The 27926-nt window shown below is 36.5% G+C and overlaps 5 protein-coding genes across 17 annotated transcripts; 3 read left to right on the forward strand and 2 right to left on the reverse strand.

Annotated features, from left to right (window-relative positions):
- The first annotated feature begins 1706 nt into the window (after positions 1 to 1706).
- LOC140007850 (uncharacterized) lies at positions 1707 to 5273 on the forward strand. 3 transcript variants are annotated; one of them, XM_072051338.1, is made up of 6 exons: positions 1707 to 2046; positions 2520 to 2674; positions 3089 to 3348; positions 3483 to 3605; positions 4061 to 4351; positions 4882 to 5273. In XM_072051338.1, the coding sequence occupies exons 3-6, from the start codon at positions 3100 to 3102 to the stop codon at positions 5086 to 5088; spliced, it is 870 nt and encodes a 289-aa protein (XP_071907439.1). In that variant the 5' UTR covers positions 1707 to 2046; positions 2520 to 2674; positions 3089 to 3099; the 3' UTR covers positions 5089 to 5273. The 3 variants fall into 3 exon arrangements, with proteins under 3 accessions (XP_071907439.1, XP_071907440.1, XP_071907438.1); XM_072051339.1 differs by having other exon boundaries at positions 2520 to 2654; XM_072051337.1 differs by lacking the exon at positions 2520 to 2674.
- Positions 5274 to 6772: 1499 nt separating this feature from the next.
- Positions 6773 to 12384, forward strand: LOC140004055 (serine/threonine-protein phosphatase 7 long form homolog). 9 transcript variants are annotated; one of them, XM_072051341.1, is made up of 7 exons: positions 6773 to 7139; positions 7725 to 8050; positions 9424 to 10220; positions 10321 to 10439; positions 10525 to 10612; positions 10790 to 11221; positions 11328 to 12384. In XM_072051341.1, exons 2-7 carry the CDS (start codon positions 7840 to 7842, stop codon positions 12078 to 12080), a joined length of 2400 nt encoding a protein of 799 aa, XP_071907442.1. In that variant the 5' UTR covers positions 6773 to 7139; positions 7725 to 7839; the 3' UTR covers positions 12081 to 12384. The 9 variants fall into 9 exon arrangements, with proteins under 9 accessions (XP_071907442.1, XP_071907441.1, XP_027061711.1 ...); XM_072051340.1 differs by having other exon boundaries at positions 7802 to 8050; XM_027205910.2 differs by having other exon boundaries at positions 7802 to 8050; positions 9439 to 10220.
- A 436-nt stretch (positions 12385 to 12820) lies between these two features.
- LOC140007851 (uncharacterized) lies at positions 12821 to 16745 on the forward strand. 3 transcript variants are annotated; one of them, XM_072051351.1, is made up of 7 exons: positions 12821 to 13435; positions 13949 to 14026; positions 14161 to 14195; positions 14286 to 14341; positions 14861 to 14959; positions 15616 to 15703; positions 16281 to 16745. In XM_072051351.1, the coding sequence occupies exons 1-6, from the start codon at positions 13004 to 13006 to the stop codon at positions 15672 to 15674; spliced, it is 759 nt and encodes a 252-aa protein (XP_071907452.1). In that variant the 5' UTR covers positions 12821 to 13003; the 3' UTR covers positions 15675 to 15703; positions 16281 to 16745. The 3 variants fall into 3 exon arrangements, with proteins under 3 accessions (XP_071907452.1, XP_071907451.1, XP_071907450.1); XM_072051350.1 differs by having other exon boundaries at positions 16284 to 16745; XM_072051349.1 differs by having other exon boundaries at positions 12822 to 13435; positions 16348 to 16745.
- Positions 16746 to 17088: 343 nt separating this feature from the next.
- LOC113687944 (uncharacterized) lies at positions 17089 to 18879 on the reverse strand. Its single transcript, XM_027205490.2, has 2 exons — positions 18492 to 18879; positions 17089 to 17617 (listed from the first exon to the last, which is right to left on the reverse strand). The coding sequence occupies exons 1-2, from the start codon at positions 18781 to 18783 to the stop codon at positions 17331 to 17333; spliced, it is 579 nt and encodes a 192-aa protein (XP_027061291.2). The 5' UTR covers positions 18784 to 18879; the 3' UTR covers positions 17089 to 17330.
- Positions 18880 to 23872: 4993 nt separating this feature from the next.
- On the reverse strand, positions 23873 to 25397 carry LOC140007852 (uncharacterized). Its single transcript, XM_072051352.1, has 2 exons — positions 25007 to 25397; positions 23873 to 24498 (listed from the first exon to the last, which is right to left on the reverse strand). Exons 1-2 carry the CDS (start codon positions 25278 to 25280, stop codon positions 24164 to 24166), a joined length of 609 nt encoding a protein of 202 aa, XP_071907453.1. The 5' UTR covers positions 25281 to 25397; the 3' UTR covers positions 23873 to 24163.
- Positions 25398 to 27926: the final 2529 nt, after the last annotated feature.

Below are 27926 nucleotides of genomic sequence, written 5' to 3' on the forward strand. Positions count from 1 at the left end.
ACGGGAATAATAGTTACCAGTGTGATGGAAAGGGGTATGGATGTTGGATCCATTTGGCATCTTCTTTGACTGTTTGTGCATGTAATTGTTACTGTTTGATTCGTTTCTGGTTAAAATTGTCAGGGTTGTGGCTGCTTCATGAAGCAACAAAATGTTCAAGAGATATTCATAACTCAGGTGGTGGATAATTACAATCTGGCAGTCTCTATTTTCTTCTCCACCTCCCCAAAACCCCCTCCTTTCTTGATATTTTCCTGCAGCATATGCTCAATTTTGTCTCCATACATTCTTCTAGAAACTTGTCCTTTTTTTTTTTTTTTAAAAGATATATATTCTCCTAGAAATGTTAATGTGCCGGCAGCAAAATTTTTGAGCAAATTATAATGCAGGAGATTCGGGGTATCCCAATTTTGTTTCAACATGAAAAAATCTCCCTTCTGGTTTCAAGTTTGTTTGTTGTGTTGTAGTGGTAGTTTACTTCCGTTATACTAAGTACAAACCCCAGAAAGTAATTATATGTATAAGTCCGGTCCAATTTGTGTCAAGTTTTTTGGTTAGCACATCATCAAAGGCACACTTTTCACTTAATCAACATCACACCATTGAGCAAAACTTATAATATTTGTGTGAAGCACAGATTCAATAAAGACTCGAAGCATTTTTGGTAAACCAGATTGGCTTCCTATCTACCTGTGATAATCTAATCAAATCCCTCCAGTTGCTTCAACATTTTCAAGGAAACTGTTTCAAGAATTCGTAGCAAATAATTCAGGAAAAGAAACGAGCATGAATGCTCGAGACAGACTTCCGTTCCATGTGGTCCACTTTTGGTTTCGTGTAGCGTCTTTTTGCTTTGTTGTTAGCGTATGGCACTCTCTTAGTTGAATGATCGCTGTTCCTTTCATGACGTGCCCAAAAATGAGAAGCATGCAGCATCTCTATCAAATCTTCAATCTGATTCTTTCAGCCATGCGGAAAACCTTCATTTTCATTTGTATTTTTTTGGCTGTCCAAGATTTATGGCTTAAAATGCTACTGAAATCTTATCAGAACTCCAAAGCCAAATAAGTAATTTTACGAACCCTTTAATATGATGAACATTATAATCAATCAAGTCATGATGATATATTTTTCCAAGTACACGATAGGCATTAAGTTAAGTGCACTTCTAATTCTCTTGGGCTAAGCATTCATCTCTCTCCCCAAAAAAAAAAAAAAATTAAATAAATGGACGGAATTACAAAAGAAAAACAGAAAAAAGTAAAGAAAAAGTTGCCCATTTCCAATCAGTGAGTAACGTTACATTTGTATTGAATCAATTATTTCTATCAAATTATCAAAGTTCTCAGCTACCTAATGCCAATTAAACTCAAATAATTAGTAGTCGAACTTAAATTTTAAGTAAGAGCTTTTAGAATATGATCATTTATACACGTGTAATGTAATAGATGTTGAAAAAGTAACAATACGGTAAACTCGATGAGTCCGCCACTCAAGTCAACTTGAACTTTTGGATCGATCTGCCTTGAGCATTTCTTTTGGTCAGTTCACTCCAACAAGGACATGATTGAAAGTCGGAAACTTTTTAATTGGGAGTAATTAAAATTTTAGTAAGAAGAAGGGACGGATTTAGTCCAAATAACGTCTCGAGATCAGCAACAATAAATAATACCGCCAGTACTTGCTCAGGATTCAGGAGGACAACGTGGGACCGACGCTCACGATTGTTATACGATTCTTCAGATACTGTTGAAGGCGCGTTTTTTCAATCGTTAACAAGTCCAAATTTTCTTTGATTGTCAGTTTTCCCCACTTTTCTTTCGGAAATTCCCAAGCTGTAGTTGGACCTATTCACGTACAAATGGGTTTTTAAAGAAATTCGTTCTGAAGTAGTAGTTGATGGTGGGTAGAGGAGTAATTTTATGCTTCAGACTTGCACAGGCCCACAGTTCGTCGTTACACATCTCCTTGTTATCATATCAAAACCCATTTCAGCTTTGATTGCATTCATCTGTTGATCAATCGCAGCTGGAAAGTGGCAACCCTGTAAGTGCAATTCTTGAGAACTCTCCGTTTTACTTCAATTTTGAGGTTGGCTCGTGTAATCTCTCATTTTTGTGATAAATCAGAGAACTTGAAGTAAAATTTTGTCTTGAAATGAGCGATTCTTGTGTAAGACTGGGAAAGTTTAAAATCCGCTGTGCACTGAATGTGTTGACTTTGTTGATGTGCCATAGTTGATGTTTTATATTGAGAAGATTTAAACTGATGATTGTTAAAGATCATGTTCTTTTCTTGCAAATCAACTCGTGAAACTTGAGCTATATTCAGAAGATTTTAAGTGATTATTGTTACCGATCATGTTCTTTGCTTGCAATTAGCTTATGAACTTTGAGCTCTATTGAGAAGATTTGGGGTTAAGCACAATGAAGTGGATAATTCCTGAAGAAATTATCCAGCTCATGTTGGCTTCCCTTTTTTTTTTATTATATATATATAAAAAATTGAACCTTTTGCAGTTTCAGAAGTGCTACGATGAGCAAATGGCTCGAGACTTGAATCATAGGAACTGCAAGAAAAGCTTTTATGAGGTAGTTGGTTAGGCAACTGTGAGTGTTGAAGAACTCTTTGGGGAAAGCCGGGGTCTTATGAGCGTGAGGAGACTTCTTTGATCGTATGTTTAAGTAATTTCATTGGGTGTATGTTATCACCGTTGGTTTTCAGATTAAAGGCTGCTCAACATTGACCCATGGTTGAGCGAGTCATTGCATTTCGATATACTTCTGGTTAAAAAATTTTCTTTCTAGAGTTGAGCTGCATTGTTGGCTCTGTATCTTTCAAAAATCTGCACAGTGATTGACAAAAGTTGCATGATGGAGCAGCGATCTGTTAAATAATTTTGGATTAGCATACTTCTACATTTAGATGAATATCAAATGTTCCAGTGTTGATTATTTGCTATATTACGCCATGAATGTTGAATATTACAACCTCAGCTGCGATGTTGATTTATGATTCTGGATGTAATTGATAAGAACTAAAATCTTTTACTGCTAATGATTTTTCATTTTCTTCTTTCGAGTTACAGATATAGCCAAAATGGATCGAGGTCAACTCACCTTCATGGGATCTACTGTATGTGTTATGCTCACCCTGCATTTCACCATACAGCTTCTGACGCAACACTTCATGTCTTGGAAAAAGCCAAAGGAGCAAATAGCCATAGTTATCATCATCCTCATGGCTCCCATATATGCCATTGACTCATATGTTGGCTTGTTAGATCTTCTTGGAAGCAAACCATTTTTCACTTTCTTAGAATCTGTCAAAGAGTGCTACGAAGCTCTGGTAAGCTGTTTTGTAGCCAAAGAGCAGATTGTCCACCATCTGGTTTTGTTTTCTCAGTTTCTTGGATCTATGGTACATTTGTACTCCTGCATTTCATTCCAATTTTGCTAACTTTCTCTTTTCATTTTACATAGGTGATGGCTAAGTTCTTGAGTTTGATGTACACATACTTGAACATATCGATAAGCAAAAATATTGTGCCAGATGAAATTAAAGGACGGGAGATTCACCACTCCTTCCCAATGACACTTTTTATGGTAGGGTTGTTTGATTTCAGTTCAATTTTTTGTTTAGTCCTGGCTTGTTTTTGGCAGAAAACATCTTTCCCATAGTGAAGAACGCGGTTTGAGTGTGCAGATCTTTTTTAAAAATAAGTATGCTGAGTGTTGCTTGCAAGGGATGAGAAAAAATAACAAGTTGTGCAAAAGGTTACTGTATCTCTTGCTTCAGCAATTAGATGTAGAGCTCACGATGGGTTGCTTTCTTGTTTAATAGTTGTTTCCTTAAGATGAGTCAGTTTCTGAAGGGCCACACACCCATGATTGTTTACAGTCACTAATTATAAACTGTCAGTACGACTAATTAAGCTCCGTATGCCAATCGAAAGGCACTGAAGATCATGGCCACTTGAGCTCTATCACTTGGTTATCTATTGTTCCTTGATCTCATGGCCAATGTCACATGCCTAATCTGCTGTTTATATCTATTGCAGCCTCACACTACCCGTTTGGACCATAATTCACTGAAGCTTCTCAAGAATTGGACGTGGCAGTTTGTTGTCCTTCGCCCTGTGTGCTCCGTCTTAATGATTGCTCTTCAATTGCTTGGCTGGTATCCTGATTGGGTCAGCTGGATATTCACCATGATTCTAAATGTATCTGTTTCATTGGCATTGTATTCCCTTGTGGTTTTCTACCACGTTTTTGCTAAAGAGCTGGCACCACACAAACCCCTTGCGAAGTTCTTATGTATAAAAGGGATTGTTTTCTTCTGCTTCTGGCAGGTAAGCTTGCCACAGTACCTGTCGTAAAGTTGCTCATAACTTTAGTTTGAAATGGAGAACAAACTATATTGCTTTTTGTCATGCATGGAAGAAAGACTATTACCACAATTGTCTATAATTATGGGCATATTTGGTAATGTACTGCTGGTAATTAGTCTGGTTTGTCTTATAATGTTCTGGGGCTATTACAAGCAACTTGTGGAAGTTCTTCAAGGCGCTTGTAAGAAGTTGCTAGGACACCTCTTAGCCTGTTTTGACCGCCATTTTTTCTGTGTGGCATTGATGCATCTTGCTTTCATGTCATTGTTCTTTGTCACACCTTGTGCTAATTAGCCACGCAACTTGAGCATAAATGTACAAAAGAAAGCGATACTGCTACAATTAGGCTTAAATGTAATGAGCTCGGCCGGGTTACAACTGAGTGGTTGAATAGGAAGTGCATAGCATACCTTCTACTTTCCTTTTTGCAAGTGATGAACTATCTAGTTTCCATATATTTGTTGAGCCAGCAAATTTTATCGCTTTTGCAGGGTTTGCTACTCAGTGGTCTTGTGTCCGTTGGCATAATCAAATCTACTCATTTCTGGCTTGATGTGGAGCATCTTCAGGAAGCTCTTCAGAATGTCTTGGTGATTGTGGAGATGGTTTTCTTCTCCATTGTTCAGCAGCATGCATATAGTGCTGAACCGTACCGTACTTACTCAGTTTCGGGTTCTGGAGACAAAAAAAAAGAGTAAATGAGTAAAAGAAATTTTGAAGGTAATTTTGGGGCATCTCAGTTCCTCTCTGTATTTTGTCTGGAGATTTTTTTGTGATGTTGCCTATCTTTAAGCTGGAGATGATATTACCCTTAATTTGGGATACCATCAGCATCTTAGCAAGAGTAGTGGGATTGCAATATATTATTTCTAATTCCTGATTATACTGTGCTAATTAGTTTTATTTACATTTCTCTTGCGTTGGTAATAAATTATTGGATGCAGAATAGAAATAAGTAAGATGGTGAAGGTGATATTTGTGGTGTTCGCCATCCTTCTGTCATTTTAATGCTTCTATCATGAGGATATTTACTCAATAACTAATAGGCGTCAACAGTTGCCTTTACTAATGAAAAATGAGGCAGATAATTAAACATAAGAGATTGGGACTTGGGATAATTTGACAATATTTCTGTTTAAATATCCTTGTCTGTTTTCCCAATCATTTCCTTTCTGTTTCTTTACTCCAGAGCTTCCTTGTAAACAGCCATATAGCTGGTCTTCTGCACTTCGCTTCCTCATCTTTGGTCCTTAGTTCAATCTGTCCAATTTATCTCTCTCTTGGGGGATTGTCATTGAGGTCTCTGCTAATGCTGCCTGCATCTAAAGCAGTCAAGTTCAGTAATGACGCGCTTGACTAATGCAATGCATCCTTAGCAGCAAACAAGAGAAGAGACTGATATGCTTGAAAATGTACACTAATGAAAAGATCTGCTCTAGTTAGGATGCCTGGGAAAAGGCCTAAATTCCGCTCTTCACGTCCGCTAACTGTCATGAGGTACCCGTAAAGGAAATGAGCAATGGTTGTATACCAAAACGACTAATGCAGAGTCAGTTGAGCATTGCGCTCATCATATGTTCATCAACAAGGATGGGATTTTCGTGTTTTTCTTTGTTAATCACATTGAAAGAAGAATACAAATTTTGTACAGCAGAATCGGAGAGAAGTGAACAGATCAAATACGCTGTAGACAAGGGAGATTTTCTCTCTCTTTCAGTCTATGGAGACGACTCAGGCAAGGTATTGGGTTGGTCATCCATCGAGAGGAAGCACGCAACAACAAAATGGGAAGACTTCGCGCTTAATGCCTATAACCCCAAGGCCATGATAATGAGAGTTCATGTTCCCCTTCCATCTCAGATACATGAACACAAAAATTTGGATGGATCAAGCCTCGCATCCATTGTACTCTTGCTTTTTGAACCCGCATTTTCTTTGTCCAATATTGAGAATATTCAAACTCGTTCACTACTCGATTGTTAATACATAGATTGTTGTTTTCTCTAAATAATTACGCGTATGTAATTCTAAAGACCACTAGAAAATGTTCGAAGTAGGTTTTTTTTTCCTTTCCTGTGAAGCAAAACTTTTACTATAAATATACGTAAAAACATATAAAAAAAAAAGATTTATAACTCTCCTCATAAATTTGTAAAAGTTCTTAATGTGACTCTAGAATCAAATTTAACAAGCACTTATTAATACTTCCAATATCTCTAAAATATACTCTTTTGTTTTCTCTTTCCTCTTCTTCCTTTTTTCACTCTAGGAAACTGAAGGTTTTGTTTTTTCTTTTTTTTTCTTTTTTTGGGAAAAGAGAGGAGAGAGAGGGGGGGGGGGGTTTAAATATAGTACAGGGAGAAAATTACAAAAGAATCTTTTCAAGGGTTCAATTTACAAATAATGGCAAAGACAAATTGGTTGGTATTCGGCCCAAAAGATGCCGTCCATCAATGAAAATGAACCGTGCTTAGAAGAAGACGATTCTGCACTGAAATCGCAACCCTTTCAGAAGTTGTGTACCCTTTCCTCCGTCTCAGTAGCCGTTGGAGGAGCTTCTCAAAGCTCTCAGCTCATTCCCTCCATTTTCATCACCTCTGCAAAATTCCCGCCTAAGTTACACTGATCTTCTCTTCATCTTTTCAATTCATCCTTCAAAACCCTAGCTATGAATTCCTCATGAAATGCTGCTCTTTTGTGCATTACATGCAAATACTCAAATGGGATTTTGAGCTTTTGGGCTACTGAGGTAAATATCCCGTTTTTCAGTTTTTCTATTTTTTATTTTTAATTTTTTTTGACAATGAGTTGTGCTTCGATGTTGCTACGTTCTATCAATTTGGGGGTTTTTGTGGAAAACGTAATTCTGGTGTGAAAATGTCAACTTTCCATAGTTTTTGTTTTAGAATCGTATGGTTTTGAACTCTCTGGGCTTACATTTTCACTCTCTGCTTGGCTTACATAATATCTACTTGGATTAAGTATATTTGTTCCACACTTTGGCGGATGTTGAAATTTCTGCTTTTTATATGGTTGCAATCTATTCTGATAAATTGGCCATCTTAGCTTGCTCTCAACACTTTAGCATTTTTAATTTTACTCTCTTTTGAAGCACCTCGAAGCACCTTGCTGGCTGCTTCTCATAATCATCTTTCTTTCAGCTAGACAACATCAAGGTGACAGCACCTCAAAATGGATTTTGGCCTAAAAAAAGCTATATTGTGCTGAATTTAAGATTCCAGAATAAGTTGAACAGGTTTTAGCCTATTTTGTGGGAATTAGTTTTGGCATGCTGTAGTGGAAATATTTTGACGAGCAAATTCATCTGTTGAAGATGTCATGAGTTGATTGTGTGTGCTAGCCCAATTTGGATGATGAGGACGAATGATGATTAACATTTCCATGTCTTAGTTCTGATGATCAGTTTTGACGATAGTTTCAAGGTCTGAATGGCAACTGACACAGCACCAGATGAGAAAGTTCACACCCATGAAGAGAAGATTGAAAGGCTCGAGCACACAATTGACTACTTAAAGAAAGCAATTGAAGACCTACAGAGAAGTCAGGATGAACAAATGCAGCACTTTGAAGGTCGATTCCAAAAACTGGAAGGCATGCAGAGTTGCTCTACCTTGGCAAAGCAACCAAAAGAGTTTCGAGGTGAAAAAAACTTTTGTTACTCTTAAACGAGAGTTCACATAGATATTTTAAACCTTTACTTCTTCAATAACCAGAGTTGTAATGTACTGTAACTATGCAACAATATGATGCCTAGTTTTGGATTTAGGTACAAATTCCAATTTTAAAGTGAGGTTGTGTCGGACCATGAGGAACTATATGTATGTCGCTGTTGACTATCAGTGATCGCCAGGCAAAATTCTCTCTTTGGCATTAGTCATTTTTGTTTTGTATCTCTCTGCAGTAAAGCCTAACACGCAAGATGAAGTAGCATAAAAAGTTAGGTCCTAATCCCTCATTTTATTCTTTTGGATTCCTCAGAAAGGAATCTTATTGTATAATGGAAGATTGTAAGTTGTTGCCTTTTTCTTGCACCTATATAACTATCCAACTCAAGGAATTATCTTTAATGGGCGGGACTATCTGTGGTTGAGTACAAAATAGGAATGAATTTCCAGTGACCCACTTTATCACAAGAACCCATTATTCTCGAGGGTACATAAATGAGACTTACATGCTTTATCAGACACTTGCTAATATCTTATGCTTCCAGGACTAACATTTGATCTATTGTGCCCATGTAATAAAAGTTCATTTACCTACATCAAACAGTCGTAACTAAGATAAGAAATCGAATGTATCACTTAATTTGGGTTGCATTCTTTGAGAAGGATTCTCTCTCTGTATCAATGTTGTTTGTACTTGTGTGTTTGTTTATTTAGTGCAATAGTGCATTACAATGTGTTATACAAACTATGCATAGTGCTTCAAATTCATTCATTGAAGAGGATCGAACTGACTTATGACTTATGACTTATCCTTTACATTGGAAAAATGATCCAGTAGTTTGTCAAATTATGGTGCTACCTCTCTTCCATATTTTATGGCAAGATGAATTTGGAATGACGTTCTTCATGAAAATTGAAGAATTAATGGGTCATTGAGTGTCAAGCCTACACATAAATGGATATGATAGTGCTTTAATCATCATTTCTGTTTGGGAAAGTTCAAAATTTTTTCCTAGCAAGCAGCATAAATAGTATTTATGGAATAACAAATACCAATATTGGTCTTTATAGATCCTGGGTTCATGTTTCTTTATATGCTTAAATCCCTAATATATGTTGAAAGTATTGAAAAGTTGCACTAGATGAGTAAAAATTTATCTGGAAAGAAGAAGAAAACATGGACACTGTTTTTTTGACAAAATCAATTTCATTTTTCTGGTCATAGTGTAACATGGTTCAGAGGAATATTGAAGCCTGAGATTTGTCACAGTGGTGCCTTATGTAAAACTAGATTTAGATATGGATTTTTTTCTGATCTTAATACTCAGTTTTCATGTATGGAGATAGCTAACTATTTTCCAGGTACTAAAGTAGTGATGGACCGTGGGGCTAATCATGACTTGCATCCAGGACCCATAGATGAGTCTGTGCTGACTCTGCAGTATGATCATAGGTCCACAGCCATATGGCGTGGTCAAGAATTTGAGCCACTTACATGTAGAAGGTGTGATGGTGCATTCTGGCGATTAGGTGAATTAGATTCTCGTATACAGTGCTTGATGATCCAAGCTGGCTTCTATGGTGTGTATAAGGCGGGTCATATACAATTAGATCATGCTTTAATCACAGCACTTGTTGAGAGATGGCGCCAAGAAACTCACACGTTTCATCTTCCTGTTGGTGAGGCTACTGTCACTCTACAGGATGTCTCTATCATGTGGGGCCTCCCAATTGATGGTGAGCCAGTGACTGGGCATGATATAGCTCGGACCACAGAGGAGTGGCAAGAAATGTGTGAGGAACTATTAGGATTTAGACCGCCATTGAGTGCTTTTGACAGTGGGCGCCTTAAACTGAAATCCATAGAGGACCATTTTGAGGTTGAGCCATTACAGCCAGATGCCCCAGATCATGTAGTGCAATTCTTTGCTAGAGCACGCATACTACAGCTTCTTGGTGGTTTATTGCTGCCAGATGCATCAAATAATAAGGTAAAACTAATGTTTTTGCCTTTGTTAAGGGATTTTGAGGCAGCTGGCAAGCTTAGTTGGGGTAGTGCTGTCCTTGCTTCATTATACCGTGCTCTATGTCGGGCTACTAAATCAAATGTAGATGGTGTATGTGGGCCTCTAGTTCTTCTACAGGTTAGTATTTTACTACGATATGACTATGAACAATCACCAAATGTCATGCCTTGCTCGTTCTTGTTTCTCGTTTAAGAATGCTGTTTGAAAAACCTCATAGTTATGGGCATGGGAGAGAATACCGCTCATCCGTCCTGAGAGATTAGCCCCTCGACAGCAGCCACCATTTTTTGTGGGGGACGGAGATCAGCCTTTACCTGCTGGACCTTATGGCGCTAGGTATACAACTTGGTATTGTTGACAAAACGCTCTCAAGTTATTTTCTATTGACATTTTTACTTTATAAGAATGGATCTATTTGCAGGTGGGATGTTGGATTTAAGCTGGAAAAGGTGGGAATGCATGTCTTGGTTGTGTACAGGGACATGTTGGACTGCATGAAGGATGACCAGGTTTTTACAAAATTATGTTCTTAATCTACAACCAGTCTTTTTTACATTTCTGATACACTTTCTGATTGAATAAGCTTGTATCTCATTTATGTGTAAACAGAATATCATTTTCCCTTTTCACCTTTCTTCTATAAGGATTTTAAATTGCACACATTCTAATTATTGGAGTTGCTGCAGTTTGTATGGCAGCCCTATGCAGATATCATCACCAGTTTGCCTGACTGCTGCTTATCTGGACGTGATATTTGGCAAACAGTTTCACCTCTTATATGTTTTGATGTCGTAGAACTGCATTATCCAAACCGTGTGTTACGTCAATTTGGTCAGCACCAGGGTATCCCCGCCGAATGTGACACTATTAAGGAACTCCATTCCGTTGATCGACGGGGAAGACAAAACACTGATTGGGTCCAACACCACAAGCAATATGTGGACATGTGGGCAGACCGCCATGCCCGTGTAGTCTGTGAATCCCCAGTTGATGGTCCTATGGATTATTCAGATCCATATATGATTTGGTACAGGCGGATTACCCGTCTACTAATTGGCAACCCTGCAAATCGTACAGACAGTGGATACCAAGGAGTTGGGGGCGTTATTGAGCTCATGGTAAGATAATATACTAGGAGTTTTTGGTTCTGAAAATCATTATTTCATTGATTATTTAAATAGTTTGTTTTCAAAATGTGAACTTAGAGATTGGTCATTTGCACAGGCTCAGAGTTTACAACGGATCTATTATCGCTGTAGTGATGCAATAGATCAGGGGGGTGAAGTTTCCAGATCTGACATCCTGAGGGAAATCCAGGATTTATGTAAACATGCTCTAACTGGAGCTCATGAAGATCGACGCCTTACTCTGCGACCAGATCTAGCTCAACCAGCTCCAATAGCCGCTACCATTGTTGGTCCATCACAGGTTAAGCGGCGTAGACCCCGGAGAGGAGGAAAAATGGGATTATCAATTGGTGATCGACTAGCATTCAACTCTGCAGACATTTCCTCACCTTATGCGTCAACTCCATCTTCTTCACTGGCACCACCATACCATTCCCCAACACACTCTCATGAAGTCTTTACACCAGACGCAGAACCATATGTTGCGCTGTCTGCATCTGCAGCACCTGAAGTTGCTCATGAAGATTTTTCATCAGCTGAGCATTTAGTCACTGTGGGCATACCCGTAGAATCCAAGGTTGAACCAGACACTTCATTAGCTGAGCCTGTGGACACCATGAATGTAGCCACATCCGACGTTTCAAGACATGATTCTTCATCAATACCCCCAGTCCTGAATACCACACAGCCCAACATTTTAGAATTGGATAACATGGTTGGAGCAATTGCAACAGAGCCATCGACTGAGATGTTTGTTACACTGAACTCAACAGTCGAGGATGATTTAATTATGTCCTGTTTGGAGAATTCTCAGCGCCCAAAACTGAAGAAAAGAAAGGCCAAAAGTTGACAACTACAGAGAAGAACCCCAGTTCCCATCTTTTCTTTGCTAAAGTAGTTTGAAGTTGAAGTGAAGTAGAATCCTTCATTTCTGTTTGCAGAGTGAATATGTTAGTGGCTCTCTAATTATCCATGCATATTTTTTGGTTGTTACATGTAATTATGGTTCTTTTTCTTACAGCTGAGTTTCAGCTTTTTACTTTCTTTTTTTCTTTTATTAATTTCTTCTTCTTCAGAACCGTTACATTTTCTGTGAAGTATCATTTTCTTTCTCTGATCAGCATCTACAAGAGTCGAAACTGAATTTTATTGTACTTGACTACTTGCAAAGCATTTGTGGTTATTTAATCAGGCATTTGGTAATTGTGGTCAGAAAGAAATGACAAATGCCTAAATAAAGAAATATTCATTTCTAGATAAAGCCTTATAGAACCAACGGCCTTTGGACTGTTGGTCACTATAAAAATTTAAAATTTTGATGGAGTGAAATATCAAAGATTCAAACCTTAACTTTTATCATTATTTCATGTGAATTCTTCAAAATCTATACGATTAGACGAATCTATTGGATCTTCTAAATTGGCCTAACTGAGCCTCCCCTCCCCTCTTAGAATGGAGGTTATTATTTGACAAAAAAAAAAAAGAATAAAGCCTTAAAACATACAAAAATTCCAGAAAATTTCAACCCAAACACATTCTCAGAATTTAATAAGTAGAAAAATAAGACAAAATCCGTTAGGCCACGTCGGAAAGGGAAAATTCTATCATCGGTCCTTATTAGTCTCCATCCCAATAAGTTTCTGGAAGAATGATGGAGCTAAAAATATCCATGCATCTCTATCCTTGCTTCCTCATCAGTCTTAATGGACTATGAATAGCTCACCTCCACATTTAATTAGTCAAACAACTTAAATTAATACACTAACAGCTGCCATGACAGCATTTCTTCAGATTTCCACTAATTTCTCTGCCTTAGACTTTCCACCCCAGGATTGTTTGAGGAAGCAGAGGCTTCTGGGATTGAAAGTATCCGAGCCCATCAACATTCGCAGTCTTTCAAGAAGAAAGATTCGATTGGTATGTAAATATTGGTTGAAAACAGGAGTTTCCGAGAGGAAATTGACATTTTTGAGAGTCAACAGGATTAAAGATGGGACTTTTATCGGAGAAGATGGGTGGAAGAAGAGCAAGAGGGTAGTGCTTGTGAGATTCAATGGCCTTGGTGGTGGCGGTGGAGGTGGAGGTGGCGGTGGCAGAAGAGATAATGCTAGAGTATTGGGGAACCTTGCTTTGGCAATTGGCTTGATTTATCTCTCAGTGACTGGACAGCTTGGTTGGGTTTTGGATGCAATTGTTTCTGTTTGGGTATGGTAACCTGTCTACCTTTATCTTCCTCTTTTTCTCCCTGTATCTGTGTTTTTAGTTAGTATTTATCTTTCGCCTGTAATTTTAGTTGCATTGCGTGACCATCTGGCAATCTATCTGGTACTGCACTTTGCATCTGCTAAAACTTTGTGTATGAAACTGTAGGTTTTTGTATGTGGGGCCTCATTCCAAGATTAATGTGCGTCCTTAATGTGTTTGTGGAAGTGGGAGCAGCAATATGTTCAATGTATCGACTTGAAATTAGTTGCAAAATTCATGGATGACCAGAAGATGTGATATATTTCAGTCTTTGCTACGTTGTTTTTTTTTTTCTCTACATTTTGATTCTTTAATCAACTATGAAACGTTAATTCTTGGATTTGACATACGTGGCAGTTTTATGTACTGGTACAATTTGCTACGTCCATATATAAGTTCTAATTGTTGCGTGATGAATATGGGTGAATCGATGCCTTCCTGATACTGAAAAGTTTCTGACAATTCTGATATCAGCTTCTTGCCGTGCTGCTACCAATTGTGGGATTGGGAGCTTTTCTCTGGTGGGCTGGACGGGACATCGTCCAAGGCACTGTGAGTAACCAAACCTCCAATCTGTATTTTCTGCTACAATAGGCCGTTCGCTTGCAACAAGAAGCTTCCTGCTGAGAACATATGATATAAAGATGTACCAGTACGTCTGATATCACTTTCTGTTGTATCTGCAGTGTCCAAACTGTGGGAACGTTTTTCAAGTTTTCAAGTAAGATCAACTCTAACCCTAAGTATTGATAACATTAGTTATGAATTCCTTGTTCTTATGGTTCTTTCTTTGCCTGCTCATTGATTTCAGATCTACGCTTAATGATGATTTACAGCTATGCCCTTTCTGTAGTCAACCGTTCTCAGGTAACAACAAATTCCATCTTGGCCTGCTATTCTGCATTTTGCCCATTTTGTAAAAGCATTTTACTAAATTTGTCCAGAAATTTATTCTTCTGGAACATCGCTGTAGTTATATGGCTACAGATTGTGTTTGTGGCTTTGCCAGGCTTCTTTACATGGTAAAATACTAGTTTAATTTTTTAACTTGTGATCATTTACTTTACCTTTATTCAAATGATTAGCAAGCTTAGAATTTTTGTTAATGAACTAAAAGTTTATTGACAACAGCTTTTCCCATAGAATTCCTTCATTTTGCTTATATTTTGCTGTAATTGAAATGAATTTCTTTTTCATTAGTCTAATTTTTTACCATGGTTTTGCACTGAAACTCCTACACTTCTTACAATCATCTTTTATAGCTGATAGTCTTCACTATTGCGAAGAAAGCTCTTCCCCTACCTACAGTGCTCCACCTCTTCCTTTCAGTCAGCAGTATATTACCTTGCTTCAAGGGTCAACTCATGTGCTATTTATCTGTTTTAGTGGTAGGAGATAAGTTTGTAAGAGATCCGGTAAAGTTTTCCAACCAATCCACTACTTTTGAGGACGCATTCAATGATTTTTTCCCTCATGCAAAGAAAGGTTTGTGCCTCTTTACCCTTCTTTAACGCTGTCTTATGCATCAGGCATGCAAGCAGTATTTGTTTATTTGTTTTAAGAGCAACAGCAGAACCTGTGATTCCTGCCATGGTTTATGTAAGTTTGCACTTAAGTTAGGAGACAACCTTTGCTTTGGTGCTTGTTAAATTCAATATTGAATTCTGAACTTATATCAGTCTTTACTACTGTAACAACTGTCTCATGCTTCTGGAATTGCTGGCCGCAATAATTTCCTTTAACAGATGCACTTAGTTTAAATTTATTAAATGTTATGTTGAATTTTGGTCACATCTATGCCACTTAATTTCTAAAAATATACTTGTTCTATTCTGTTTCCCCAAAACCTGATATCTATACAGAATATAATCTTCAGGGTTTAGGGAGCTGGAAAATGGGGTAAAGAAAAAGGAATGCCGAACAAAAGGGTAGAAGAAAGTAAATCATTTTCCTTATGAAACTTTCAGTCGCACTAAATCAGTATCATTCTTTTGAAATTCAAGATTCATCTGAACATAGAACCTCAGTCTTTGGTTATTTTGATGCTGGTGTTGAAATTTGCACTGTGATGAAGCATTTAGTTCCAAGTTACTAAAATTGCTGTCCTTCAAATTTAAGCACACAATATTCCCACTGTACAGGAAAGGAATCATCTGTATCAGTTGTCGATGTTGAAGCTGAAGTAAAAGATGCAGAGTAAGGCACCTTTTATCCCAGACACGGCATTTGGTAAGAATCTGACTTTTAAGTCCTTTTTTTTTTTTTTCAATTTCCACTTTTTTGACACACATGGTACCCAGTGACAGTAATCTCATTCTAGATTGGAACTGTTATGTTCCTCATTTTCTATAGTTACACGTAAGGCATTTTGGTTAGCATTTTTGGGGAAAAGCCACTCATTCTTGACTGAGTCAGTACTCGATGGTCTAACATAGAGCATCTGCATCTCATGCCAACTGTTAATTAGGATGGATAATTACCCACAGGAATCACTGGGCATGGTTCCTACAAAAGAATAATAGCGTGACCATGAGGTCAAAATGCCTTAAAACATTTTTCGCGAAATAAACTCAATACTGATCTTTTAATATATTTTTAACAATGACTATAAGCAGTAGTTATCTTGCTGAAAAGGCACTGTATGCAGTTTAACTGCACCACTTGTATCATCTTGATCGTGCTTTTGAGATCTTTTTGGAGATGCCAACAGTTTATCTTAGCTGCTCCTGTCTTCCATGCACATCTGCATGCTCTTCTACTTTAAGCTCTTTACAATATATGCCTACGTATGATGTCAATGGAAAAGCAGGTTGAGCCTGGTAAGGAGAGATTCTCTTGATAGAGATCATGATACTCTCTTTGAATCCTCCCAGGGGCATATGGTGTCTCAAAGCAATGGATTTAGTTCCAAGCGCTGGTTGTTCGACCGAGCAAAGTGGTTTATCCATTCAACTTTCCAGCTACTATTCTTGTCACGTAATGTTTGTCTAGTGTTTCCTTGTTGAAAGATGGAAATTTGTACCACTGTCTTCTCTAAAATTTGGGTAGAGTTGCTGTACATCTTTTTGCACCTGTAAGCCATATATGAGATTGGAAATGTTACAGGATTCCTGTAAAATTAGCTTTTGCTTTCTGTCCTCTGTGAGCCCACTCCGCCATTCTTTGGCATTGGAGAAGAGAGGGCGTAAGAGAGGTTTGTGGGGAGCTACTGAACCTTGAAAGGAGATTCCATTTCCAGTGTCGATAGATAGATAGATAGACTTGTGTTGGATACCCTCTCCATTTGTCCAGACAGATTTGTGTCCCCGGACACAAGCTTGTATTGGACTCCTACCACATGGCCCGTAAGCAAACTTTTGACATTGGACTAGAGTTTTAGTGCCCAGTTATATTAGGGCAGTAACATCAGTCCTCAACGTTGTAAAACGCTATAAACGAATTTGTCATTCATGGTTTGCCGGAGTCCTACATGAATAGTAGCTCGGATACGGGCCATTACCCCAGTTGACATCGATATCGATATCAATAATAGGATTACTATGCGAAGAATGGCAAAAATACTACCCTGGAATCTGGATGAACTAGGACCATGCTTGATTCAACACATTTGATGCTTTCACAAATGCCTCTGGCAATTAAGCCTATTGTAATTGTAAGTTCCAGTTTCCACGAGTCAATTATACAACCGAAAAAGAGTTTCAGATACTCTTCCGTCAAAACACCAGTTAAACAACAGAAAACTATATACAACAACCAGCCGACAATATCACAGTAGAATTAGACAAGGAAATCAACAGGCGACTTCATGCAGTACACAGAATACATGCTACTAGACAAGGCCATGAGTCACCTGATTCTAGAGCCGTGAACGGATAACGACCTTCTTCTTGTCAGTCTGTGCAGAAGTTGGAGTCTGTATAGGCTCATCAGAGAGCTCTTTCAAAGGCTCCAATTCCCTTGAACACTCAGCACATGTCTGGTTTTGCTGCTTCAGTATATTTACATCCTCTTGCATTTTCTCCATTTTAGCTTGCATCTCCTCTGTTGCTACCGTGAGGTCTTGCTTCTTAATCTCATTGGAAGGGCGTGATTTAGGTTGATCCTTCAGTCCTTCCCTCACTATCTGATACACCTGTATGCCACCTGCAGATACCAAGTAAAAAGCATAAACTATGGCCCCATTTGGCAAATGTTCAACGAAGATTCAAATATCAATAAAGAAAGCAGCAAGACCAACAGGGGTAATTTTTTATGTAAAGTTTCAAGATGGTGTGAGTAATCAAATTTCGAGTCTAAGCGCAAACCAAGTACATTTCAGCCAAATCGCTTTCCAGATGCGAATTTAAGAACATCACTCCTACAACTTGAAAGGTCCTATAAATCCTATACAATATTTGACTCATATTGAACGCTTACTAAGAGAATAATTTACTGTACTGTGATAGTGCTTCTAGTGCTTACTGCTCAGTTGGTAACTCTTGGTCAAGTACTCAAGGTTATATATTTCTTCCAGGCAAAATCCCCTCCGTTCACAGTTCCATATTTGGATTTAATAACAATTTGTACCGGAGTCATAAGAGTCCAGGCTTGGTCCTTTTCTCCATCTCAAATTCTCACTGTAAATCCTAGTAGCATGAGTCAGCTTTACATTACACTCAATGCTCAAGCAGAAATTTACATGGCGTAAACAAGTATTAGATTATGTGGTTCCTTCCTCAAAAACTGATACTGAAACATGCCTAGCCAAAGCAAATCAATCAATTATACAAATATTTGGGGGAAGAGCCATAAACAATCAACAGCAATCTTAGGCAATTTTAATTTTTTAATTACTAGTTCAATTAAATAATACAGTCCCACCACTTGAATTTCGTAATCCAGTTAGAATCACATCAAATTGAAGCAAAAATTGGATATTTAAAGCAAATATCAGATAATCCGGGCGACAATTATCCCTATTTTAGAGAAAAATATCAATAAAGTAAGATGTTTGGTACAGGGGAGGAAGGTGTCTGACCGGTGACGCTTTCGAGGCACTTTTCGATGGCGGAGTCAACGGCGAATTTGCCAAGGTTAGTCAGAACCCGGCTTATCTTTTCGCGGCGGTGAGGGCCTGGGAAATAGTCATCCAATTTCTGAGCCCCGTTAGATCTAACGGCATCTACGAATTTTGTAGCTCTGGATACCAAGGCGGTGGCTGGCTGACCATGGAGAGCTGTAATTGTATCGGACGGACGTTTGCTCGGACCGGAAGGTTTTCGGTTTACAAGTCTGGACACACTGAATTGGAGCTCATCCCATATACCCATTTTCAAGGGAGAGTGACTATAGGCCTTTCGGTCTTTCAGATTCTCTCTCTCCCTTTTTTCGTCCGGCCTTCGGCTTTTGTAATTTAGTACGACGTTTGTATCGTTTTACTTTTGTTTTTTCTTTCTTGACATTTTATTTTGACTTGCCACAATCCCCAAAGTCAAAAGTACGCACTTAATTATCAAAATTACTTAGCTGAAATTATTTTTAAATAATTTTAAGGGTTATTATCACTTTACCCTTTTAATGTTTGGTGCTACTATCAATTTTCCCCTTAACATTATTTTTTAATCACTTTACCCCCAAGGCCAACGGTGAAACTTAACGGAGTTTGTTAATTAAGTAAAAAGACATGTTTAACCCTTAAAATTATTATCACTTTACCTCATAAAATATAGTCTCATTATCAATTTACCCTCTAGAGTTATTTTTTAGACAATTTATCCTACCATTAAACCAACTTAGCAAGTTAAAAAACTTTGGAAGAAAATACCCTCATCTTTACATAATAAAAATAATAAAAAATTTAGAATGACTCTTCTCCTTTTTAGTATTAAGAAAAAAAGTCAAAATATTAATTTCTTTCTTCTTGGCAATCTTATTAATATTGAAAAAAAAGGAAAAAATGCACTTTTATCCTCAAATGTTGGGTTGATGACCAATTTCGTTCTCAAAGTTTCATCAATAATATATTTCATCCTCAAAGTTCCTGAATTTTTGCCAATTAGAGACAATTGACATAATAACAACCAATTTGGACGGAATGCTGCAAGTGAGAAGCATGCTCTGTTAGAACCAATAAAAAATAAATAAAACCCGTTCGGAAGTGCAGATACCAGTGTTATAACTTTTGAATACTAAAATTTGTATCTTTACGTTATTTTGTTTATGGTCCATATTCAGTAGGAGCCATATCAAGGACCACTTGGAATGCAATTTTGACAAGCTAATACCTCTTCTTTATTGATGGTTTTAGTTGGCTATATTAATTTGGTTACAATATTCAGTTTGGTTGTTACTTTGGATTGTTAAAATTTAAGGCAAAATTCTACCAAATTTTTCCTTCTTACTTTATTGACATGCAAATCAACATGAAGATAAAAACTGTTGGTGATTTTTTTATATAATGCCCATTTTAGCTTGGAACTGAAAATCATACCCATAAATAACTGGCAGTTTTTGCAAAGAATGGACGAAAGCAACAAATAGCTGATAGTTTATAGGAAATAAAAGAAGCTCACAAAGAATCCTATGCACAGTTAGTATTTTTTTCATTTCTAGATAAGGTAAAAAAAAAAGAAGTTATAAAGAGGTGATAATTTTTTGACAAGATAAAATAAAGGAATAATTCTAGAAACCTCCCCGAGGTTTCTGACAATTTTACTCACTTCCCTTAGTTTTGAATAATTACATTAACCTCCATTCATGCAGAAAAATAACTATAATATCTTTCACTTATAGATAATTTTTAAAAAAGTCTGCAACTAAAACTAATCTTTCATTTTAAAACAACGGCTACTACACAAAACAAACTCTTATTCTCTCTCTTACCTTTTCTCTCTTGTATTTCATAGTCTACATTTTTTTTCAGAGTCGCCATATACACAACCATCTAATACATCCCGAATTCTCATTATTATGGAAATAGATCGTCTCTCTTTTTTTTGTTTTCCTTTTTTGTAAGTATTATTGAATTGACATTGCTAAATGATAGGTTGTCAAAACATATTTGTTGTCAAACTAAATAAAAATGAAAAGAATGACAGTGATACAGAATATAAACAAGAAAATAAAATGATGGCAAAAAAAAAAACATAGATTGAGGAAGATTACACTATTATACTAATTGTGCAAAAAAAAAAAAAGAATTTTGTGATACAAGAACTATAATCAAATTTGCCTAAAGACATAGAATGTGGTCTCTAATATTGCTTTTGGTTGCTCCATATTGGTATTATTGGTGGGTTATGTTATTTTAGCATCAACAAGCTTGCATCCATTTTGATTGGATTTGAATAATGACATTGGTCAATTTAGATGCAAAATTTGGACAAAAAAATTTGAGGAAAAAAATTAGGTAGAATGCAAATGTTAATTGTCATCATTGATTTGCCCAGGAGGCTTTAAGGCTGCAAAGTTGGGCTTTCGAAATTATGAGAATACGAGAATTAAATTAAGGTGGCTTATTCACTTCGTTAGGGTGGTAGTTATGCGGATTGCTATAGTTGCAATATGGAAGAAATTCATGAGCGAGTTTTCCCCCCTTTTAACTAACAAATGGGTATTTTAGGATTTTTAGGACAAATTTAGCATAGCAATTTTATATTGTTACTGAAATGCTAATAGTAGAGAAGGTAAGTGTAATCTTTTAAATTAGAGATGACCTATTTGCAATAGTCAAAAACCTCCCCTGAGGTTTCTAAAATTATCCCTAAAATTAAAGTTATAAACAACTAGTAGTTTCTATACAATATAAAGTAACAACCACCTATCAACTTTTTATGGTTTTCCTCTATTTTTGCAAATAGGGTTTCCTCTATTATATATTTTTTATAGATAAAAAATTAAATTAAATTAAATGGACTGGGCTAATTTAATGTGTTTGGATAGATACTCAAATCCAAGTGACCTATAATCCATGAATAAGTGGATGTCGACCATTTATGTCAACCTTTTTGCCAGCAAATGACTGGATTTAGTGGCTAGAAATTTTTTTAGAACTACAATAAGAAAATGAGTGGAGAGGACATAAATGAAGCAAGAATAGGTTTTACCTGTTTTTTGTTGAATGCAAAGTTGGTTCTAACAGGGCATGATTTGTACGTGTTGCTTTTTGTCCAAATTGAGTGTTATTCTGTTAATTGTCCCTAATTGGTCAAAATTCAAGAACTTTGAGGATGACATGTATTCTTGGTGAAACTTCGAGGACGAAATTGGTCATCAACCCAACCTTTGAGAATAAAAAGTGCATTTTTTCCTTGAAAAAAATTAGAAAAATGGAGAGGGAGAGGGGGAGGGGGAGAGACAGAGCTCAATTCTTTTTTTAAAAATTACAAATAAGAAAGAATTAAATACTTTTATTATTTTAAAATTATTTCACTTTTTTTTGTTTACCACCAAATTCTAATTCTAATCCCGACGACCTTAAAGTAATACAATAATGTTAGACTTTTTTTTATTTTCTTTTTTTGTAAAATCTAATTTTTGTCCCATTCTTTCCTATTTTTTTTCTTTTCCTAGTATTAATAAGTGTGAAAAAAAAGAAATTTGAGAAAATCTTTTTATTTTATGTTTTTCGATCTCTTAAAGTGAAAAAAGGGAAGAATAACCATTCCAACTTGTTATTTTTAATTATATATAAAAATGGTAAATATATTTAAAATTTTTTGACCATATTAGTTAGATTCATGATGAGGTGAAATGCCTATAAAATAATATTAGAAACTAAAGTGACTGTATTACTATAATCCAAAAGAATAAAGTGATAATAACAATGTAGTAATGTTATAAAATAAAAGGGTATTTTTATTCAAAATTTCTTAACATGTTGGGTTGAATTACTTATAGGGATAAAGTGACTAAAATATAATAACGTTAGAGGTAAACTGATAGTAGTGATATAGTTTAAGAGGATAAATCGATAATAACCCTAATTTTAATTCAAAACGTATTCATAGAAGTTATTATTTTATGAATTGCCCATCAACGGCGCGCTTAAACTAACAGCAGCACACACTCGACCACCAACACCAAGACAAGAAAATGCCAAATCTTTTGCCAAACATCATCATGTTATTGTTAGCTGAATTGAGAATGCTGATGATGGATAGAAGTTAAAAGGGTACCCTAAGTTGATAGGTACTACATTGAATTATTTTATTATTACCTCCGCTAAATAGAAATATCCTCAACTTCCAGCCTCTTCTCATGATCAGTGCCTACTAACTAGTCTCTTTTTTCTTCCCTTATGGCTAGTTTGCGAGCATAGGATAGAAAAGAAAAGATGACAAAACTTAAGTTATGAAAAAAAAAAAAGAAAAAAGAGGAAAAGATTTGTAGTGATTTTGATGTTATTTGGAAGTTCAGAGAAAAAATAGAATGATTTAGAATATATATGTCATTAAAATTTTGTTTAGTACTCATCTAAGGATAGAATTGGTATTTTGAAAAATTTTGTGGGCTTTGTTCGACATTCGGTCCAGATCAAGCCACAAGTATACTGAATCCCTCTGCCAAATCCTTTGTCTTTTGTCACGAGTTTACTCGCAAATGAAAGAAAAATATTCCTTCCTCCCACTTTCTTTTATTTTCCCATCAAATCCCATCTCCCAAACTAGCTATTGGTGATGGGTAGGCTCGAATACGACCTCGAACTCAAGAATATTAGGCTCGTTGGCTCGCGAGCTCAAATATATATATATATATATATTTTATTTGTTATTTTAATAGTAAAATTATACATATATTTCTAATATTTTATTATTTATTAAAAATTATTATGTTATTTATTTTTAAAAATAAATATTTTTTTTTCAAAATAATTTTATTATTATTATTATTTTATTTTTTAAGCTCAAGCTTGAACTTGACATTTTGAGCACGTCGAGCTCGAGCTTCACAAAATTAACTAGAGACTCGACTCAATTAGGCCAAAATTCGGCTCGACCAAAATTCGGCTCGTTGGCACTCCAGTGCTGGAGTAGCATATGATCAAAGCTGACATTATATCGAATGGAGCCCTTACAATAAGAGAATTGCAGGATTAGCGGTTTTAAAGCCAAAATTTAAGACAAAATATGAGCTGGAACCTTGCCTTGATGCTGACACGAGTAATCATCAAAGAAAGAAAACTGAAAAATATGAAGCTCTTCCTTACACAAGCTTAAATAAGATGTCGATTTGCCGGGTATACGAGTGAAGATAACAGGAAGAGAACTGAAAAATGGGCAGCCTGTTCCTTAAACCGGCTGCTGGATAAGTTGCCGTCAATTTGGTGCAAAACTTGCACCCTCGGATTTTGATACAGCCAATGCAGAAATAAAATGCACAAGTCTTGAAGCAATTCTAATAGCCAACTCATACATGGGCTTATTCTTCAAACTTTTTTCTTTTCTTTTTATAATTTCCGGAAACTTCACAAGTTCATTAGGAAGACGCAGAAAACCCAACAACAGCTTCTTTCCTTCTTCTTTTTTTCCTTTTTAAACAATGAAAACCACCATAAAGGCTTGAAGGAGCTGGATTCAAGAAAAAAACTACTACTATTTATATATTGCTGAAACACACCAGAGTAGACTACAGAAATCAGAAAAGCATATTACTCCATCAGTAGGAAAGACCAAAGCCTTACTTAATGATCAAAGACCTTAATGCAGCCATTTACTTGGTTTTGATGCCATGCATAATCTGAGGAAGTATCAGATCATCAGCAAAACGCTTGCCCATAAACTCCTTCATCATGAAAATGCGAAGCACATCTTCTGGTGTCTGATTTGCAGTTGATTCCGCCGCAAAGTTTCCCTTGTTAGCTGACCCCATTTCCAAACCTCTGCTTTGCATTTCTACTCGGTCAAGCAAATTCCTGCCAGCGGAGACTTTCCCTCCGCCACCACTTCCAGTAACTTGGGTCACTGCCATCATCTTTTGTGTGCTGAGATTCTCAGATTTCACATCATTCATTGTCTCAGAAATAATTTCAGCCACTGCTTTTCCACCTGTAGATGAATGAAACCGATAAAATAAATAAAATATCCAGCAAAATATACTTCCAAGCTTCGAAAACCTGATAAATTTTTTAAGTCGCATAAGATACGATACGAGGGATACATCGAGGTCTGAACTCTGAACATTAATGATGAATAGTAGTTAACCAGCAAAATATACTTCTTCTAGCCGAACCATATTCTCATTATTGAATATATTCTCGAAATATACTTCTGGCTAGTAGATTAGCCTCCGCAAGGCCTCAGTCCACACATGAACCCAATTTAAAAAAAAAAAATTACATCTAGATCAATAAGATAACAATAATCCTCAGGATTGAATTACTTTTTACCAACTAAGACTGCACTTGGTGGTTGATTGCGATAATTATATATATTTGCGCCCACACGAGTACACGGAGCTCGAATCGTCTTAGTTTTTATCTAATACGAGATAGTAGTATATGTAATAACTCGGACAAAGGAAGTGAAGTAGCGTATGATTAGGATCTAATCTGACCAGGGATCAATTTGTAGCCTTCCCGGAGAGCATGACGAGCAGCATTTTGGGTGAACTTGGAAGCGAAAAGGCTGATCCTTGACCGGGTTTCCTCGCTGGGCATGTAGTCATTGAGCGCCTGCATCCCGTTGACTCTGACGGCGTTATCGATGTTGCCAACGACGGCAGAGCTGTAACCGTAGGAGGCTTTGCATGCATCTATGACGGCCGCTGGAGCGGGTGCGTTTCGCTTCACGGCTTCAGTTGTTGAGTTGATCAAGTCCCAGAATCCCATCTGCTCTGCTTTTGTTATCGATCAATTTTCAGATGTGGAACCACTATAACTATTGCAGGTCTGCTGCACGGAGGTAGGTGAGTAAAGTACAAGCACTTACCAACCGTGAACAGAAAGAATAAAAGGAAAATCATTCAAATTGTCTACTGCATTTTGTTAAATAAATTCTTTCATCTTCAAATATTAACTTTGTATCTCTTATAAATTCAAGTTAATAAAATTAATTTTAATCTAAATTTTTTTTATCACTTTTTAACCTGAAATCACTACGTGACTTGCATGTAATCATTTTTAATATGTACAAAAAGTTCATATCCTATTTTTTCAATGACAAAAAAAATATGAATTAAATTATATTCTACTTTTTTAGAAAAAAAAAAAAGAATATACTCTAATCCTACTTTTTAGAGTCGAATTATTTGTTTAACTATAAATATAATTTAATTTTTTTATCCTAAAGAAAAGATCATATGTGGATCATATGATAGATTTAAGATAAAAAATAGTTAAAAATTGAAGTTAAAATTTTTTTATTAATTTAATTTTATAAAGAACATAAAGTGATCATTTTAAAAATAAAAAAAACTCATTTAACAAACTATGAATACATTTTGAATGATTTTCTCAAAGAATAAACAACTCTTGAAAACGAAGACCGTGAGTCAACGTACATAGGTGGACCTCCAAGAGAACTGTACAATATACCTCCTCATTTTATTACACGCCGCGACGTTTCCTTTTTTCATTACAACGGTTTGCAATATACTTTAGCTGCATATTCTTCTTTTTTTTTTTTCAATTTCTTGTGCTGAAAACGAAATAATTTCTAGTATGGAAATCTTACTTCATTTTTAGCTGCTCAGATCATTTGGATTATTTTTTTCCTTCCATTCAATTTTAAAGACTAATAAAAGTTAGACAAGCTGAGTATCCGAGAGGCTGAAACTCCATTCTAACATTTTATTTCAAGGGCAAAATTATGAGCTAGTTTGGTCCGATTTTACTTCTGAAATTATGCCCATATAATAGAGGTGTGCTATTTTTAGCCAGAAAAATGAGCAAATATGAGTACTAGAACTAAATTGGCTCATAATTTATATGTTAGGGACTATTCTAGCTGATTTTAAATATTAGGAACTAAAATTTTTTTTGTGAAAATGTTAGGAACCAATTTGACAAATTTCCGTTAGAACTTTCCGTCATTCTACAAAGAAATGGGGATCGAAAAGGCAAAACTGCAAAGGCTTCGCAGTATAACCTCTTTGGCTCCTAAACGGAGGACGCGGAGAAAGAATGTTGACATTGAACTGAAGAACTCACTGCTGTGAAACGAAACTCGTCGAAGAGGACGGGCATATTCCGGATTGATCATTTGGGGCGAGTGACGACCATCGCGAAACGACGACGTTCAGCATTTGTAAATCTGTTAGTATATACGCCTGCACAAATTGCCCTTTTCGTGCTTAAAGTATTTACATGTTTCACTTTAATCTGTAAAGTACAAGGGCTAGTGATCTGAAAATAAAAGTAACTTATTTTTATTTCCACAGAAATGACAAAGTTTTTGTTTTTGAAATAAATCCAATTTTAATGAAACCATCATCACTCTCATTCCTAAAATTGAGTCCCCAGTTTCTGTCTCTCAGTTTAGACCCATTAGCCTGTGTAATGTTGTCTATAGGATAATCTCTAAAATTCTGGTCAATAGACTTAAGCCTTTCCTAAAACATTGTGTTAGCCAAAACCAATCAGCTTTTATACCAGGAAGACAGATCATTGATAATGTTGTTATTACACACGAATCCATCCATTGTTTGAATAACAGAAGATGTGGCTCAAATGCTTTCATGGCTTTGAAACTTGATATGGCCAAAGCCTATGATAGAGTGGAGTGGATTTTTGTGTTAAAGGTAATGGAAAAGATGGGTTTTTGTCAAAAGTGGAGAAACTGGATTTTAAAGTGTATGTCTTCTGTGGTGTACTCTTTTAATTTGAATGGAGAAAAAAGAGGTTTGGTTACACCTATAAGAGGTATCAGGCAAGGAGATCCCCTGTCTCCTTACATCTTTTTACTTGTGTTTGAGGGACTGTCAGGATTGTTTAGGAGAGCCATGACTAACCATGACATTTCTGGACTTAAGATTGCTAAGCAAAGTCCAGCTTTGTCTCACCTCTTTTTTGCAGATGATACCTTGGTATTTTGCAGAGCAAAAAAGGAGGAGGCTGATCATGTGATGAACCTGCTGAAGCTGTATGGGGAAGCCTCAGGACAAGCCATAAATGCTGAGAAGTCCTCAGTGTTCTTTAGCAAGAATACTGGGAATGCAGTAAAGGGTGAAATACTTAATATCTTGGGTGGTATGAAAGAAGCTAAGCAAAGTAAGTATTTGGGGTTACCAATGGTTATAGGAAGGCCAAAGCGGCAAGTGTTTAACTACATCAGGGAGAGGGTCTGCAACAGGCTAGGGGGATGGAAAGAGAGGCTGTTGAGTAATGCAGGTAAGGAGGTGCTTTTAAAATCTGTTATACTAGCTCTTCCTGCTTATGCTATGAGCTGCTGCAAATTGCCTAAAGGTTTATGTAAGGATATCTGTAAAGAAATGGCAAGATTTTGGTGGGGGGATAGGGAGGGAAACAGGAGAATCC

This window comes from Coffea arabica, chromosome 5c (assembly GCF_036785885.1).
Source record: "Coffea arabica cultivar ET-39 chromosome 5c, Coffea Arabica ET-39 HiFi, whole genome shotgun sequence".
Classification (NCBI taxonomy): domain Eukaryota; kingdom Viridiplantae; phylum Streptophyta; class Magnoliopsida; order Gentianales; family Rubiaceae; genus Coffea; species Coffea arabica.

Coding starts and splice junctions, on each gene's coding strand:
- LOC140007850 (XM_072051338.1), top strand. CDS start 3,100: ATGGATCGAGGTCAACTCACCTTCATGGGATCTACTGTATGTGTTATG. Junction 3,349..3,482: donor AAGAGTGCTACGAAGCTCTG/GTAAGCTGTTTT, acceptor CATTTTACATAG/GTGATGGCTAAGTTCTTGAG. Junction 3,606..4,060: donor TCCCAATGACACTTTTTATG/GTAGGGTTGTTT, acceptor TATCTATTGCAG/CCTCACACTACCCGTTTGGA.
- LOC140004055 (XM_072051341.1), top strand. CDS start 7,840: ATGGCAACTGACACAGCACCAGATGAGAAAGTTCACACCCATGAAGAG. Junction 10,440..10,524: donor GCTGGACCTTATGGCGCTAG/GTATACAACTTG, acceptor ATCTATTTGCAG/GTGGGATGTTGGATTTAAGC. Junction 11,222..11,327: donor GGGGCGTTATTGAGCTCATG/GTAAGATAATAT, acceptor TCATTTGCACAG/GCTCAGAGTTTACAACGGAT.
- LOC140007851 (XM_072051351.1), top strand. CDS start 13,004: ATGACAGCATTTCTTCAGATTTCCACTAATTTCTCTGCCTTAGACTTT. Junction 14,027..14,160: donor GGGACATCGTCCAAGGCACT/GTGAGTAACCAA, acceptor TTGTATCTGCAG/TGTCCAAACTGTGGGAACGT. Junction 14,960..15,615: donor TTTCCCTCATGCAAAGAAAG/GTTTGTGCCTCT, acceptor CCCACTGTACAG/GAAAGGAATCATCTGTATCA.
- LOC113687944 (XM_027205490.2), bottom strand. CDS start 18,783: ATGGGTATATGGGATGAGCTCCAATTCAGTGTGTCCAGACTTGTAAAC. Junction 17,618..18,491: donor GTGCCTCGAAAGCGTCACCG/GTCAGACACCTT, acceptor TGGTATCTGCAG/GTGGCATACAGGTGTATCAG.
- LOC140007852 (XM_072051352.1), bottom strand. CDS start 25,280: ATGGGATTCTGGGACTTGATCAACTCAACAACTGAAGCCGTGAAGCGA. Junction 24,499..25,006: donor AGGCTACAAATTGATCCCTG/GTCAGATTAGAT, acceptor ATTCATCTACAG/GTGGAAAAGCAGTGGCTGAA.